The sequence below is a fragment of the Geotrypetes seraphini genome, chromosome 9 (assembly GCF_902459505.1).
Source record: "Geotrypetes seraphini chromosome 9, aGeoSer1.1, whole genome shotgun sequence".
NCBI classification, from domain to species: Eukaryota; Metazoa; Chordata; class Amphibia; order Gymnophiona; family Dermophiidae; genus Geotrypetes; species Geotrypetes seraphini.
Window position 1 is genome coordinate 183,922,843 of NC_047092.1, and position 17,723 is coordinate 183,940,565.

Here is a 17,723-nt window from a genome sequence, read left to right on the forward strand (position 1 = left end):
ATCAGAGCTGGTGCTGTACAGATGAGGACAAAACTGACAGGTTTGAACCAGAGCACCTTGAGCCAGACTCGCCTCCTAGAGCTCCCAGCCCACCTACTGTGCTGTGGCCCACACAGGGGAGACAATGGATAGGGGCACAGTGCCCACGCAACCCTTGGGTCAACACTGTGTGTAAAAATCCAGCTCATAAGTTGTAATAACTCAGTAGCTTTTTAGTAAAATTCAGTAATCATGGCAAAGAAAAATCTTTACGAGGAGACAAGAATACCGACGCAAATGTATCTGGTGTCATTATGCAAAAAAAAAGGAGAAGAAACAAAGACTTATCAGTACTGAAGAAATAAAGGTGACAGTCTCCTGTAACCTATCGAGGATTGTCTCAGGTATGCCTCAAGTTTTTTCCTTTCATACTTGCACAGTAAGCTTCTCCGGTAGAATTATACACATTTAGCGGACGGCCACCAGGATGATCTTGGGGCTCAAGGGTCTCTCGTACGAAGAGAGACTGAACAAATTGCAGCTCTACACTCTCGAGGAACGTAGGGAGAGGGGAGACATGATCGAAAGATTTAAGTACCTCACGGGACGTGTCGAAGTGGAAGATGATATTTTCTTTCTCAAGGAACCCTCGGCCACAAGAGGGCACCCGCTCAAACTCAGGGGCGGAAAATTTCATGGCGACACCAGAAAGTATTTCTTCACAGAGAGAGTGGTTGATCATTGGAACAAGCTTCCAGTGCAGGTGATCGAGGCAGACAGCGTGCCAGACTTTAAGAATAAATGGGATACCCATGTGGGATCCCTACGAGGGTCAAGATATGGAAATTGGGTCATTAGGGCATAGACAGGGGGTGGGTAAGCAGAGTGGGCAGACTTGATGGGCTGTAGCCCTTTTCTGCTGTCATCTTCTATGTTTCTATTTAAATAGAGAAAAGCTAAAGGCATGGTTATGTCTCTATTCCAAGACATAGAGACAACAATGCTCACTAAATAAAGGCACTTGAATGGAGACCCTTCCGCGACAGAGGTGATACCTTCTCAGCAACATCTGAGCAAATTCGGGCTCGTTTAGTGCAGGAGTGCTGATGAAAAAAACAAGACAGTCAACTTCCTTTAGGTCGGCTAAGGTTCTATTAGTGTCACTCGACTTCAGCAGCACTAGGAAATGGCCATCATAGAACAGAGACATCCAACCTCGACCCTCGCCCTTGGGTCGGGTCTTCAGGATTTCCCAAATGAATATACATGAGATCTATTTGCATACGATGGAAGCAGTGCGTGCAAACTGATCTTGTGCAAATTCATTGGGGAGATCCTGAAAACCCGACTGGATTGCGGCCCTCGATGGACCACCGTTGGGAAACCCGGATCTAAAATCATTGCGGAGCTATTCTACAACTGAGCACCTCGACTTTGGAGCCTTGGTTCCTCTACAGAATACTAGCATATTCCGGTACCAGCATGCCTAACTTTTAGGTACGAGGTAAAAGTTGGTATAAATATGGCCACCAGTTACGCCTGCTCTATGGAAGCTCTAAATTTGAGCAACTAAATACAGCAGACGCCTGACAGTATTCAATAAAGTACAAGCTTAAATAGTCAGAACAGCCATGAGCCACCCATGCTCCTCCCATGGGAATGCCCCCCCTCCAAGGGAATGCCCCCTTTGCCATAATACATTAGAACATTTAGGCACCAAGTTATAGCACAGAGCTTCAAAGGCACGATAGGCTTTATCATTCAAGTGTGTATTGCAGAGGCATGTTATCTAGTGTCAATGTTATTAGATGTGTTTCTGTGAATAACAGAGGTGATAATGCAAAACACAACTCAAACTTTTGGTACAATAGTTCCCAATTTGTCTGTGACATTGATAGGATACTGCATTCAGGAACTCATGTTCTTTGGTGTGTTTGTGCGTGGGCATGCGTGCATTGCATTCACTTCTATATTGTACATACAGGGGTAGAATCAGGACAGGGTACCCCACATTGGGCGCCGTGATTGTGTGCACTAAGCATGAATTCCATGAAGGCCGTTCCCTGTGCAAAACCAGCTTGTCATTTTCATACTTAACTTTAGGTGAAAGCATTTACGCCTGCCAAAACCTGGTATATATGCTCTCAGCTAACTACTGTCAGTTAGGCACAGAAATGGAAGTATTTTATACCTCTGTGAATTCCCGTTACCTGTCCATGTCTCTCCCTTGGCCAAGCCCCCTTTAGACTTCACCAATTGGTGCTTGATAAGGCCAATTACTGATTTTCATCAATTTAGCCAATTACCTTACATGCAATCCACACCCATAATTGCACACCTAAATGGCCAACCAATACAGAATGGCATATAACATAAGGACATAGGATTTTCTTTAAGATAATTCACATATTTTATGCCTGTTTGCCCTGGTGATTTAGCAAGTAGGCACATTTAGAGTCAGTGGCCTTCACAAGCTATGTGTTTATAAACAGATTCTTAACAGCCCTGCCAATGCAGTCAAGGTGGCTGGTATCATGTGGGGCCATTTCTGTTTTCCTAACACCCATCGCAGTATCGTGGGATGCAAAGTTGTAAGAGGTCTGCAATTCCCAGAATTAGAAAACCAAGAGTGGTTGAGAAAGCACAAAGCTTTAGTTCATACTGTCCTATGAATAACTGAATACACTCATGCAACACCCTGGTTGCACATTGTACAAGAAAGCTAGTTAACCAAAGGGAAAGGAGCAACCTAGAACCTGAAGAATCTGTGCACATCGTAAAAATTAAGGCTTAATATACTCTGCATATTTAAACAAATAGTGCTCTGCTCGGTTATAGGAATAACACCCTACTTCCAATGTGCCTTAAAGGAAATATGAATAAATAGGGGGGTGTTCCTAGAACTCAGCCCCAGGCGGAAAAGGACTCATGTGAACTGTGACGGTTGTGAGCTGTCTGCTCAGAGGTCAGTGCTGGCCTTGGCCGTCAGGGCTTGGATCCGGGCAGAGTTGCAGGTTTTGCAGAGAATGTGTCCATCCAGGGGGTAGCAGCCCTGATTGTCCCCTTCAGATAGAAGACCGCCACAGTCCTACAGAAAAAAAATATGGTATAAACATACGTCTTGCACAAGAACGCAATTGCAGACATAGGATATCTCATAGCACATGGTTGTCGCAGGCAGATAAGATTGCTATTGATATGTTTTCTTTACATCTTCACCTTGGGCTTTTAATTATCAACTTGAACAATTAACATACAGCTCCCTTTTTGCACAATGAAGTTACATAATCATTGTGATTTGATCCTCCACTGTACGAACTCAAACCTAGGAGGGACATTTTCAACAGGACATCTAAGCCCAACTTTGGACGTTTCCCGCATGATGTCCAAAGTCAGAAGCACAGAAACGTCCATTTTTGAAAGCCGAACCACTAGATGTCCAAAAGTATATTTTTTTGAAAATTGCCTACTTAAGACATCTTGCTCAACAGGATGGCTAACCCTCAGGATGCCTAACTTTATATCCCAATTTTTAATCACGGAAATGTCCAAATCCAGACCGTTTGGATGTGGAAAGGGCCATCATTGTGATGGACTGGCCAACAGAGCAGTGGGACACCCTAGAGGGCACTGCTGTGAACTTCACAAAGGGTGCAAGATGTACATCTCACCATAATCCCTTCCAAAACTCCCTCAAAACCTACTAGACCCACATGTCTATTACCCCAATAGCCCTTGTGACTGCAAGTGGCAGTGGCATTGCGAGGGTGACACCCCAGCAAGGAAAAATTCTATTTGCAAAGGATCTAGGAACACATAGCAATTATTTTCATAATCTATCAAGCAGTTAGAAACATAGAAATAGACGGCAGATAAGGGCCACAGCCCATCTAGCCTGTCCACCCTAATGTCCCTCCCCTACCTTTGCCCTGTGAATAGATCCCATGTGCCGATCCCATTTGGCCTTAAAATCAGGCACGCTGCTGGCCTCAATCACCTGTAGTGGAAGACTATTCCAGCGATCAACCACCCTTTCAGTGAAAAAGAATTTCCCGGTGTCACCTCGTAGTTTCCCGCCCCTGATTTTCCACGGATGCCCCCTTGTTGTCGTGGGACCCTTGAAAAAGAAGATATCTTCCTCCGCCTCGATGCGGCCCGTAAGATATTTGAACGTCTCGATCATGTCTCCCCTCTGTCTGCGCTCCTCGAGCGAGTATAGCTGTAATTTGTCAAGCCGTTCTTCGTATGGAAGATCCTTGAGTCCCGAGACCATCCGGGTGGCCATTCTCTGCACCGACTCCAGTCTCAGCATATCCTTGCGATAATGTGGCCTCCAGTTACATGGAAATTTTAGGAAAAAAAAAAGATGCCCCTATTTCCAAAACCTTACCTTCTCATTTCAGTTGTCCTATAGATGTCTGGAAAGACCTGAATAGCTTGATCACAGAATAACAATGCCTTCTTAGAAAAATAATCTTTTCGAATCAGTCTATGGGTTTTAATCTGCCATCTAGCCGTTCCCGTCAGCTTCTATGCCTGTCTGCCTCCAGACCTCAGTCTCTCTCTGTTATTCCTTCAGTCCCTGCTGAGCTACATTGCCAGTCACCATAAAAGCCCCCTGGCACAACTTGAATGAGGGTGTATTTTTAATGGCAATGAGGTTACCTCTTCCAGCTTGTCTGCCTGTCTCCCAACATCCAGGTGAATGCATCCCTTATGACTTTGACACAGGATCTTTCACAGCGAACACACTGCCCTCTTGTCAGGTTCCCAGAACACTGACAGTTCCTTAATTCCATAATAAAACCTGTAACAGTAGTTTCCCCATCAAGCTCTTACCTCATGTAAGACTGAAAATTCAGCCTAAGTATTCCACTTCTCTATTCCACGCTCATTCTCTCCTCTGGACTTTTCAGCAGCTCACCTGAATCTTCACGGCTGCCGTACCGTAAGTTGCCCATGTTCAACATAAGCTCACTTCTTGTCACAGTCTGGTACTCTGAAGGACTACATCTCCCATGATGCCAGTCGGTACTTTAAAGGAGGCATATATATAACTAAAATCATCTCCCCATTTTTAAGTCTATTGGACCCTAGAGGGTTGGTGCATGAAGGATTTCATAAGGACAAACCCCAAGCCTTAAAACTAAGCCTGAGCAACAAAGAATTTCCATACAATGAAACGGCTTTTGATACCTGAGGATTCTGGTGGCATATAATACATTCTACAGCAGGGGTAGGGAACTCCGGTCCTCGAGAGCCGTATTCCAGTCGGGTTTTCAGGATTTCCCCAATGAATATGCATGAAATCTATTTGCATGCACTGCTTTCAATGCATATTCTTTGGGGAAATCCTGAAAACCCGACTGGAATACGGCTCTCGAGGACCGGAGTTCCCTACCCCTGTGCTAAACCATGCCACGCTCACACCATCCCTCCCCCCTGTATCTATTCACTAGCGTGAGTAAGTTCTCCTGCCTGCTCCAGCCTGTTTCCCCTCTGAATCCGGGTCAAGGGGCCGGGATGTGACATCAGAGGGAAATCCAAACCTGGCACAAGGAGAATGCTGGAGAAAAGCCACTTGCACTGGCAAAGATTTATAGGTTGGGGGGTTGGGTTGGGAGATCGTGAGTGTGGAGTGGGGGTGGGCACACGGAGAGGAGGGCATGGTGGGGTGCCACTGCCCCGGGCGTCTCCTACCCTTATTATGCCACTGTGCGGAAGCGGGAGAATGCATAATCTGCACACAGAAATGGGCTCTAGAGTCAAACCTTGGATGGCGAGTAAAGTGGTTTGTGAGTGTTTCGCAAGAGCAGCAAAACATTTTATTCCATTTGAACTCTTTAAGCGAGCGTTGTCTTGCAGTGCGAGCACATTTTGTGCGTCACGTCATCAGAACCCGCAGCCGAAGCACGCAAATCTTACACTGAGCGCGGCTGAACGAAATAAAAGCGGAACGTAACAAAAGTGCCACGCCCAGTTTACCCACAGTTCAAGCACGCACTACATACGTGCATCTTACGCCCACTCAATTTACCCCTAGCTCAAGCGATCACAGCATATAGTATTTTGGGTTGTGGAACGAATCGTCTGAGTTTCCATTATGGGGACGAATTATGCTCGCAAACCAAGGTTTTACTGTATTTAATTTTAACATAATACTTTCAGCTGCTCTTATGGAGTGTCAGGTGTAAACAATGGGCTACAGCTTGCATGATATCATAAAATGATGATCCCTTTGCGGAGGCAGCCTCCGGGGTAGCCACGGGCTTCTCAAGAGCTCTCAAGTGCTGGACTCACATTGTCACGGCATGAGACGTTTTCTCACCTCACAGCGGTAGCATTGCACATGGAAGTCGCGGTCTAAGGCCACGATGCGGACAGTCTCCTCCTGGCCTGGGGCTGGCATGATGGCTTCCTTACACACTGAACATCTAGGAGCGAATTTCCTGAAAGAGAAAAGCTCACAATGTTCATCAAATCCATTTCGCCTCTCTTTTTGAAGTCAGGGAACAAACGACGGCATTAAAATAAAAAAAAAAAGCTTAAATGCTGAACCGTGCGGCACAAGAAGTTGCAGACTTTGGCAATGCCGGAGGAGGACCTTTGTGGCACAGTCGCATTTGCAGGTGGGTTAGAATAGTGGCATACCCGTTCACACAAAATTGGCAACGTTTTGGCTATGTGTTATTTTATAGAAATGCAACACAGGGAGGAAAGAAGAACCAGTTTCCATAAAAGATTACAATGAAAAAAACACAGTGAAGATGAGCAAATAAGCAAAGCAAACGTGGAAACTCGTTATGCAAAAATGATGTCCCTTATTAAAATGAACTGTCACAATTTAATCACTGTATGTGTCAAAGGAAATGATTTGGTTTTCTTTCCACAAGATTGTCTCACCTTCTTACCAGCACAGTTTCCATAAGAAACTGCTGGGTCAGACCAGCAGTCCATTCCCGAGGTGGCCCCTAGGTCAGATCCCTTGGACTCCTGATGCAGGCAATAGTAGTAGATCAGGGCCCATGTCAAGTCCCTAATATCTAAAAAGCCATTCAGGAAGCTGCTCAGCGCAGAGTAGCAGCGCCAAAGCACGCTCCCGCTCGCCAGCTGAAGCTGGAACTCGCAGCAGCGACCAACCGGGACCGCAGTGGAGCAGGAGCGTGGAAAGCTCACTCCTGCCCGCTCTACCGTGGGACCACCAGGGATTCCAGCGGCAGAGGAGGTAAGATGGACAGGGCAGGGAGGGGGGGATAGGGTGCAGAGCCTGGTGGCCCGGCGGAGGCCTGCAATAAGTCTGGGAGGGGGGCAGGTGTGTGCTGGACGCTGGCAAGAAAATAAACCGGGACTCCCATTTGGGGGCCAATTTTTTGCCCCTGAAATCACGGTTTATACTCGAGTATATACAGTACTAGGGACCTGGATTGGCCACCATGAGAACGGGGCTACTGGGCTTGATGGATCTTTGGTCTCACCCAGTAAGGCTATTCTTATGTTCTGAGCTCCCCTTGGAGAATAGTATTAAAAATTAAATAAATGAATATTTGACATATGACACTAGTATTTTACCAAGCAAAGTCAATGCGCTGTTATAAAACTGTCATCTGAACCCATCTTTTGGTCTGAAAACAGCAGTAATAGTAGCCCATTTCCCTTATAAGAAACAGGCTTGGTACCATCTCTCTGTTTTCATCCTCTGATTTTCCTTCCTTTTATTACTGGGAAAATTCCAGCATTGTTGATGCTTTATTTTAATGAGGTACCCCAGTTACGCCTAATCAGAACAACTTAGACCGAAGAAACATCTGAAGAGCAGATCGAGGAAGAAAGAGGAGAAGCCAGCATAACGGCCTCTGGTCTTCCCTCTTAATTGCTTTGGCTTCTTGCCCAGAAATAGCTAAGAAGAAAAAATTTAAAAAAATTTAAATTGAATCAGGTTGGGCAGACTGGATGGACCATTCGGGTCTTTCTCTGCCGTCATCTACTATGTTACTATGCCGTTAGAAAAAAGGAAATAAGTTCCATGACATTAAAATCCATTTCTAGACCGCAATACCTTCCGGTTTGCTTCATCAAGAGAAAAATCATCGTCCTTGCTTTCCTAAGAATTTTGCAAAAAGAGATGTCTTTAATAGTTTTCGGAAATACATAAATGAAATCAAAGAAGCAAACAAAATACGCAGTTGCACTTGTTCGATGCAAAAACTTATTGCAAAGACATCCTAGTACTGGAGGGAACACAAACAATGAAGTTATCCTTAGTGGACAAACCGCTCTCATCAATTGTTCTCATAAATAACCAGGTGCCTGACCATAGATGGCTTTATAACAGAGCATCCCAAATTTAAACCAAACCCTGGCCTCAAAAGGCGACCAATGGAGTAACATGATCTCATTTCTTCAAATCAAAAAATCAGATGCACAGTAATGAAAATCTACTAGGACAGAAAAAGAAACCTCTGCAAAAGCAAAGCAAATACAACAACCCCCCCCCCCCCCCACACACACTAAAAGTCTATAAAACACGCATCGAAACAGAAAAGTTGACATTCAGGTGAGACTAGCAAGACGATATAAAGGCATGAGCTAAATCCAAAATCCCCCCTTTCCCCCATCCGGGCGCCATGTTGGGGGGAGCGCCAGAACCCCTCCTCCTCTCTGCTCCCCACCTCTTCCCACTCCTCCCTTCCCCCATTACTCTAGTTAGGCGTCCTCCCGGCATGAATTTTTTTCGGGAAAATGTGCATCCCGATTGGCAGAGCGTCTTCCGCCGCCTACAATTGGGATGCCATTTGGAGAATCAGCCTCTTAGTGTCTGGTCTGTGAGTGTGAGACAGCTCCGAGATGCCTTATGATCCAGAGGTATCTTTATATACTTTTATCCACAGTCTCTATTCTGTGATGCTTCAGACCATCAGACGGATAGCGTTTCAATCGCAGGCCTCTAATTAAGATGCCCCTATGAATTATGAGATAAAGCTAAAGCAAGGTGCACTTTCAGATGTCAGCATTGATTTCCGCTTTTAATTAAGGGGTGGAATGTGTCTGTATCAGAAAGGAAATGCCTCTGATTATAGCTCTTTGCCTTCCTTGGGTTGTCCTGACTGTTAGAATCAAAGTATTCACAAAATGCAGTAAAGTTCAGTAACTTTAATTATCTTTAATTACATACAGAAGGATTCTGTCTGGAGCAGCAAAGGCATTCTTCTACTCTGAACCCAAAGCAGAGAGGCCTCAATTAATAAAGCCACAGATTCAATTTAATTAAGCAGTTAATATCGGTGAAATATTCTGGGGTCGATATTCAGTGTGGCAGCCTGCTTGGTTAAGCCACACTGACCAGGCCGGGAGCTGAAATTAAGCCGTTTGAAACCAGAGAATGCTGGGAATATTTGTTCCGACTGCTGCGACGCTCTCTAGTTATTTGCAAGGCCATCCAGGGGTAGAGCCAGGAGTTAACTAGGGCTCTGCTAATATTCGGTGGACAGCAAACAGGTTAAGAACATAAGAGTTGCCACTGCTGGGTCAGACCAGTGGTCCATCGTGCCCAGCAGTCCGCTCACGCGGCGGCCCTTAGGTCAAAAAACAGCGCCCTAACTTGAGACTAGCCCTACCTGCGTATGTTCCAGTTCATCAGGAACTTGTCTAACTTTGTCTTGAATCCCTGGAGGGTGTTTTCCCCTATAACAGCCTCCGGAAGAGCGTTCCAACTTTCTACCACTCTCTGAGTGAAGAAGAACTTCCTTACGTTCGTACGGAATCTATCCCCTTTCAACTTTAAAGAGTGCCCTCTCGTTCTCCCTACCTTGGAGAGGGTGAACAACCTGTCCTTATCTATTCCCTTCAGTACCTTGACTGTTTCAATCATGTCTCCTCTCAGTCTCCTCTTTTCAAGGGAGAAGAGGCCCAGTTTCTTCAATCTCTCACTGTACGGCAACTCCTCCAACCCCTTAACCATATTAGGCAGTCTTCTCTGGACCCTTTCGAGTAGAACCGTGTCTTTCTTCATGTACAGCAACCAGTGCTGGACACAGTACTCCAGGTTACGGCGCACCTTGGCCCAGTACAGCGGCAAGATAATCTTCTCCGATCTGTTCGTGATCCCCTTCTTTATCATTCCTAGCATTCTGTTCGCCGTTTTCGCCACTGCCTTACATTGCGTGGACGGCTTCATTGACTTGTCGATCAGAACTCCCAAGTCCCTAATTCTCTCCCTTAACTTAATGCTCTGGCTAAGCAGTCAAAGTAATTGATCAGATACATCTCACAAGACCCATTTCTGGCAAAAGTATGCCTTTATTTTTCTTTTTAGTTAGCAGTGAAGTTACTTACAACCAAGGTCAGACTAACTGGCCTGCAGTTCTCGGCTTCCTCCTTAATTCTGTTTTTCTGAAGAGGAACTAAAAGTGCATCAACCCATCTCGAACCCTCAGGACCGAAATCAGTTTGGACCACCAGAACTTCCCTAAGTTCCTTCAGTACCACTGAATGTATCCTGTCTGACCCCTGTCTACTCGTTTAACAAACTCTTCACAGACAATATCTTCTGAAAACTAAACTAAACTAAACCTTAGGTTTGTATACCGCGCCATCTCCGCAAGCGTAGAGTTTGGCACGGTTTACAGAATTAGGATAGAAAGGAACTCCAGAAAAAGAAGGGTAATAGGAAAGGAACTAAGAGGGTAGAGAGGGGTCAAGGTACCAGAGATCGGGAGGTGTTAGATTTTTGAAAAGAGTCAAGTTTTCAGGTGTTTGCGGAAGAGTTGGAGGGAGTTCGAATTTCTGAGCGGGGAGGTGAGGTTGTTCCAGAGTTCTGTGATTCTAAAGGGGAGAGATGTTCCTAGTTTTCCTGCGCGGGATATACCTTTTGTAGAAGGGAATGATAGTTTCCGTTTTTGGGAAGATCTGGAGGAATTAGGGTTTGAGGAGTTCCAAAGGAGTGGAATAACAGGAGGAAGGTCACTCCAACGCCAACCCCTATTTGTGTCCTTCTCCTGGGCCTTGCTCAGTAAACACCATGCAGAAGTATTTGTGAATGAACGACACTTTCTCCTGTGGCCCCATGGGGAACTTTTAAGTAACACAGTAGCATAGTAAATGACGGCAGATAAAGACCTGAACGGTTCCATCCAGTTATTCTCATGAAAAATACATGATTAAATTAACTTGTCTCGTCCTTGATATTTCTGGGCCTAGGTTCCAACTGCTGAAGTTGCCTTCCAAGCTCACTCCAGCCTAACCAACCATCCCGCCGTTTGCAGAATGTCCACTGTAAAGTCTGGCCAGCAAGGTCCTCATGGTCCAAGTTAGAAGAGTTCCCATTGATGCCCTCCCCAGCCCATCCGATACCGAATCACCAAACTGTACAAGACTGTCCAATACCAGCCTTAGATCTTTAATTTATACCATTTGTTTTCTAATTAGAGATCCTCTCTGTTTATCCCACGCTTTTTTGAATTCCATCACCGCTTTCCTCTCCACCACCTCCGTGGGGAGGGCATTCCAGGCATCCACCATCCTCTCCGTGAAAAAACATTTCCTAACATCACTCCTAACTCTTCCTCCCTGCAACCTCAAGTTTTACTATTTTCCCTATATATATGTTTTATATAGTTGAAATTGTTCTTCAAGAGTATTCTGTATTTCAGAGAGTTGGGGGGGGGAGGGCCTGGGGTTTGGGTAAAGGTGGGGGCACTGTATATATTGTTGTATAATCGTTTGGACAATGGTTGTTTTGTTTTTTTTTACCTTTTGGGGGTTTTTGTTTTGGATTTATGAAAGGTGGAAAATTATTTCAATAAAAATGTATTAATATATATTTTTTAAAAAGCTATCTCTCCCCATTTTAGTGTATACATTATTTTGTTTTTGGATCTTTGCTTTCCTGATTCTTTCTTACTTTTTCCATATATGCCAGAGGTTGTGGAAGAGAGGATAGCATAGCTGGTTTTAAGAAAGTTTTGGACAAGTTCCTGGAGGAAAAGTCCATAGTCTGTTATTGAGAAAGACATGGGGGAAGCCACTGCTTGCCCTGGATCGGTAGCATGGAATGTCGCTACTATTTGGGGTTCCGTAATCTTGCTATTCTTTGCGATTCTGCCTGGAATCTTGATACTCATTGGGGTTCTAGAATTTTTTGTTACTCTTTGGGATTCTGGAATGTTGCTACTCCTTGGGTTTTGGCCAGGTACTAGTGACCTGGATTGGCCACCGTGAGAACATCCTGAAAGCACCAATTCAAGGGAAGCCAAGAATCATTAACACCTTCAGCTCCCCTTCAAATAAAGATCAAGCCACACTCCTAGAACAATCATTTAAAGCAAATATAACAGAACAAACGTCAAAGAAATGATGAGTCATACTTATGGAAGTCTTCGATGCAGTGAATGTGCCCAGATGCATCCACGGTGAAAGGAATGCCGTCCAAGCTACGGTAACACACCACGCAGCTAAAGCAGTGGGGGTGGTACGCCTTGCCTGTGGCTCGCAGGATTCTGTCCATGATCGGCTTGGTACAGACACTGCACTGCTCCAGAGAGTGCTGCAAAGGAAACCGAAAGAAAGTGGGTGAAATAAAAAAATGCAACCGATTTACTTGTAAAATAACAGAGCGGCTCAACACAGCAGTAGCTTATTTCTACCAGTCTCGTAATTCTAGCGCCCCAGCTGACGATTGAAGATCTGCCCTCACAGCGGCTCGGCAGGAGAACTGAATAAAGTAAAGCACACCCAGTGTTCATGATATCAAAACCATTAGTATGGATTATTTATTTAAAAATTTTTTATACCCTTTACAAGTAAACGGTTATCAAAGCCGCGCTAGCAGCTGCGCTGCGCTAATGGCCCCGAAGCCCATAGAGATTTAAAGGGCTTCGGGGCTGTTGCCGTGCGGCTTTGTAAAAGAGGCCGATAATCTTAAAACATCATAAAATAGACATACAAAAAGGTCTTAAAACTCGGGGCTCCTTTTACTAAGCCACATTAGGGCTTTAATGCGCGCGCTAAATTGCCATGCGCGCTAGACATTAACGCCAGCATTGAGCTGGCGTCAGTTCTAGCCACGTAGCGTGGGTTTAGTGCGCGCTAAAATGCTGCGTGCGCTAAAAACGCTAACGCAGCTTAGTAGAAGGAGCCCTCATAGCTAAAAAAACGCTAGCAAAGCTTTTCATCAGGGGTGTCCAACCTTTGGCCCCGGTCGAGGGCGATGCAGTGTTTTCCTCTGCTGCCCCCTAGTGTTTGCCGTTTGTGCGGCCCCAGAAACAATGTGGCCCAGGGAAGCCAAAAGGTTGGACACCCCTGCTTTACATAAAAACAAACCTTAAAAGAGATAAACATTAACATGGTATGGTTTTGATATCATGAACACTGGTTGTGATTCACTTTGGGGTCTTTTTATTAAGGCGTCCATAGAATAGAATGGATGCCTTCGCATTTGGCGTGGGCTAATCTTTAGTGCGCCTTAATGAAAGATCCCCTTTGTTAAGTTCTCCTGTGAGGGTAGACCGTCAATCTTCAGCTGGGGCGCTTTAGTGCCTACATCTAAAGCGAGAAGTGCCTTGTTCCAGCTTCAGTCTCTGATTGTATGTTTTTGGCAGGGGACCTAGAAGTGTTACGAACTACGAAGGTCCCCTTCAAATCTCTGCAGCAGTTTCCTTACAGGAGGTTTGAGCTCACCCTTCATATTATATTGTTTGCAATGTCTGTGTTTTCTACTTTGAGTTAATAGATGTTTTTGGAATATAACTTATATATATTTTGACTTATGTTAAAGCTGACACATCCATACACTACTTAACCTCAAATGCAAAGAAATGTTGAGAAAAATGTGAAAGTAACAATGCAGAACTTGAATTGGGGTTATGAATGAACGGTTCCCAAGTTTCTTGTTATACCCAAATATCAAGACAGTCTACAGTAGGTTAATAAAGTAAAATAATAAAATATAATCTAAACCATTGAGAAGGGGAGACGGTATCACATTTTTAAAAATAAATAAATAAAAGTCCAGGAGGCAAGTTGGGGGAAGAATGTAAAGTTACGTTACAATTTGCTTTAGAAAAGGGTAACTCTACGTGTTTCTTTCCTCGTCTGTCATTTCAGCTCATGTGGAGGGACCGAGCCACTGAGAGGCCTAAAACTAGTAGACAACAGCCCGTAAATTGAGCTATACCTGTCTCTGGCAGCCAGATGTCTCACACCCCAAAACCAGACCATGGTAATGCCAATGAAGAGGGGGATGGGAAGGGGCTGCTCCAGAAACCCAGAAAGTCAATGCTGGTACCCGGACGTAGCCTGGCGTTGAACTTCTGGGGTTTTACGTTGGTGGCTGAATATCGAGCCCTAGGATTTCTTTTCAGTCTGCTGGTTATTAGTTTCATGGCGTGTTGTTTGACAGGGTAAAGAACTTGTCCCTCTATAATCCTTCCACCCACTCATAATTTTGTCAGCTTTTTTCATACCCCCTTCTTTACAATTTTTTCTATTTCTTTCCCTCATTTTCTGGGACTTGGGATTAACAGTCGACAAGACAATGAAGCCGTCGGCTCAGAGCGCAGCGGCCGCTAAGAGAGTGAACAGAATGCTAGGTATAATCAAGAAGGGTATTAGAACCAGAACGAAAGAAGTTATCCTGCCGTTGTATCGGGCGATGGTGCGCCCACATCTGGAGTACTGCATCCAATACTGGTCGCCGTACCTAAGGAAGGATATGGTGATACTCGAGAGGATCCAGAAGAGAGCGACACATCTGATAAAAGGTATGGAAAACCTTTCATACGCTGAGAGATTGAAGAAGCTGGGTCTCTTTTCCCTGGAGAAGAGGAGACTTAGAGGGGATAGAGTGGAGAGGGATAGATTCTTCAAACTTTTAACAACTACAAGAACGAGAGGGCATTTGGCAAAACTAAAAGAGGACAGATTTAGAACCAACACTAGGAAGTTCTTCTTCACCCAACAGGTGGTGGACACCTGGAATGCGCTTCCAGAGGGCGTGATAGGACAAGGTATGGTACTGGAATTCAAGAAGGGATTGGATAATTTTCTGAAGGAAAAGGGGTTATGAGGGTATGGATAGAGGGTTACTATACAGGTCTTTGAGCGGGCTGCTGGGCAGGATGGACCTCTGGTCTGACCCAGCAGAAGCACTTCTTATGTTCTTATGTTCAAAGAGCTCAGAACAGGTCATATATTAATGTACATAATATACAGTTAACAGTTTGCCATGGTTACAGTACAAGATTTTTGTTTTCTGAACTCGCATCAGGATTTTTCTGGACAAAGAATCTGGATTTATCCAAGACAACACAGGACCGTAGAAAATAATTTCTTTCTATGTGTGAGGAACCAAAAGAACCGGGGGCATCTTATTTGTTAGCAAACCCCAGCAAAAGGTTTGGCTCGTTACCTTGGGACTAAGTATGCTTTCTTTTTAACAAGACCTCTGGAGATTAGTTGTGATCAGCTGGATTTAAGAAATATTGGGTTGTAGTCAGCTTTGCACTATTAGTTTTCTTTTAATTTTCTCCATGAAATTTAATGGATCTCCCTGGTAATTTGTGGTCTAAGAAAGACAATAATTTGTTTATCACTAATGATGATATTTTCTTTTTCTTTATATTCTATGTTCTGTATTTCTGAAACAAGTGTATCACTTGCAAAATATTATAAATTAATAAAAATTAAATTTAAAAAAAAAGATTTTTGTTTTCTTTTTTTTCGATACAAGTTTATATCCCAATGCGATACATACCAAGGATCTAGTAATAATAATTTTAATAATAATTTTATTTCTTATATACCGCCAAAGCCATAGTAGTTCGAGGCGGTTTACAACGAAGAAGGGCTGGACAATCAGCGAAAATGATACAATGGTACAATCAGAGAAAATAGGTGGCAGAGAAAAATGGTACAAACAGAGAAAATAGGAACAATCAGCGAACAGTGGTACAATCGGTGAAAAAATGGTACAATCAACGAAAATAGGTACTATCAGGGCAAAAAATGGTACAGGGAAGAAGGTCAAGACAATCTGCGTAAAGGATCAATCCAAGAATGTAGGTATAACAAAGGGGTACAGTGGAAGAGGGGATGTAGGTAAAAAAAAAACAGGGGGAGCAAACAGCAAGTGAAGATGTGGTTTAAAGGAAGCAGTTTAATGGTACAGTGGCCCTCAAACTGTGTGTCCCAGAATTTTACTTTATTTTTTAAAAAATTACCTTTATAAGTATAGACTAGAAAAGATGACATGTACATCGTGTATAAGAGTCTGTCAACTGCCATACATGCATCATTTTTCCACGTAATTGGTCCTTGAAAACTAACGACAAGTAATTGTAGCTCTATTTTTTTATGCAGAAGTTATCCTAACTTGAGCAACAAAGCAATCGAGGCTTTGTCGCCATTAGGATCTTCTTATCTTTGCAAACTTGGATTTTCAGTTCTGACGGAAATTAAATAGACAAAAAAGAGACCGGCTGCGGATGGCAGTTGATGAAATGCATGTTTGCTTGTCAACTATCGAGCCGCGTTTTGAGTTAATTTGCACTCAAAGACAAGCACATCCGTCGCATCGATTAGCAATTCTATGCTATCTACTTTAGTTTCACCATTGTTACAATTACCTACACATAGCTTAAATAACTCAAATTTAATTTTTTGTTGGTTTTGCAATTTTATAATTTCAAGTATAATGTGCTGTGAAAAACATTTGCTCCGTTTAGTAAGCCGGAACTAAAAAAAAGTTTAAGAGACACTGATCTAGTGCCAATACACATTTCTTTGTAATCCGTCAGTCTGGAAATAAAGTTTTTGCGGTTACAACCTTGCCATATTTTAGCCTCATCCTGTCCCTCCAATGAGATCTTTCCTTGCGCATCTGTTCGGCCCCCGAAAGGAGCAGAGACTTCCTTGCTACTGAAATCACTACGTTGCCAGATGTACACAACTGTTAGTAACAGAGACGCAACGCCATAATATGCGCATCACAAAAGGAACTATGGATGCTACGGAGATGCGTCTTAGACATTCTGATTCTAATGGAGATAAAATGAAGCTCTGCTAACGGAGGAAGCTGTGATGTGCTTGGATATAACCTATATTGATTTTCCACTGCTTTAAAATAAACAGAGCCCTGAAAGAAAGTGCTCTGAATTTAGATATATAATTAGTGGCACAAAATCTCTGCACTTCTATTTTTATGCTCTTGAATCACTTGTTGTAATTAGGCAAAGTAGAAATACAAACAAAATAAGTACTTTGAGGGTTCAAATTATAGACTGGAGATGCTGATTAGTTGTAATCCTAATTTGTAGCCCACAGTAAATGGTGACATTTCTTATCCAGCACGAAAAAAAAAAAAGAGAAGCCAATGAACTGCACCAAAAAAACGCAAAAAAGACCAGACCTTCAAGCAATAAAGTATACTTTATTCATTCAATTTTCTATCCTGTTCTTCCAGAACTGTTTACATGAATTTATGCAGCTACGCAAGCATTTCTCCCTGTCTATCTAATGTACCTGGGGTAATGGCACGGTTTTTAGCACCGGTGGTAACAGTTCCAAAACTCATAGGAATTCTATGAGCATCGGTGCTATTACCGCCGTGGCCGGCACTGAAAATAGTGCTATGGTTTTGGAAAAGGTGGGGTAAGTGACATGCCCAGCGCCACAAGGAGCAGCGTAAGTTTGAAAATAGAACCTCAGGATGCTAAGGCTATAACGATAACCATAAAATGCGGAAGCTAAAA

At 43.7% G+C, this 17,723-nt stretch overlaps 1 protein-coding gene across 7 annotated transcripts in view; it reads right to left on the reverse strand.

Annotated features, from left to right (window-relative positions):
- Positions 1–803: 803 nt before the first annotated feature.
- The window catches only part of LPP (LIM domain containing preferred translocation partner in lipoma), a 715,450-nt gene continuing 698,530 nt past the window's right edge, over positions 804–17,723 (reverse strand). For all 7 annotated transcript variants that reach the window (XM_033958126.1, XM_033958131.1, XM_033958125.1 and 4 more), the window contains 3 exons: positions 12,342–12,520; positions 6,308–6,428; positions 804–3,067 (listed from right to left, as the gene is read on the reverse strand). In XM_033958126.1, coding sequence (XP_033814017.1) covers positions 2,939–3,067; positions 6,308–6,428; positions 12,342–12,520 — 429 coding nt within the window. In that variant the 3' untranslated portion in view covers positions 804–2,938. The remainder of the gene's footprint in view (positions 3,068–6,307; positions 6,429–12,341; positions 12,521–17,723) is intronic.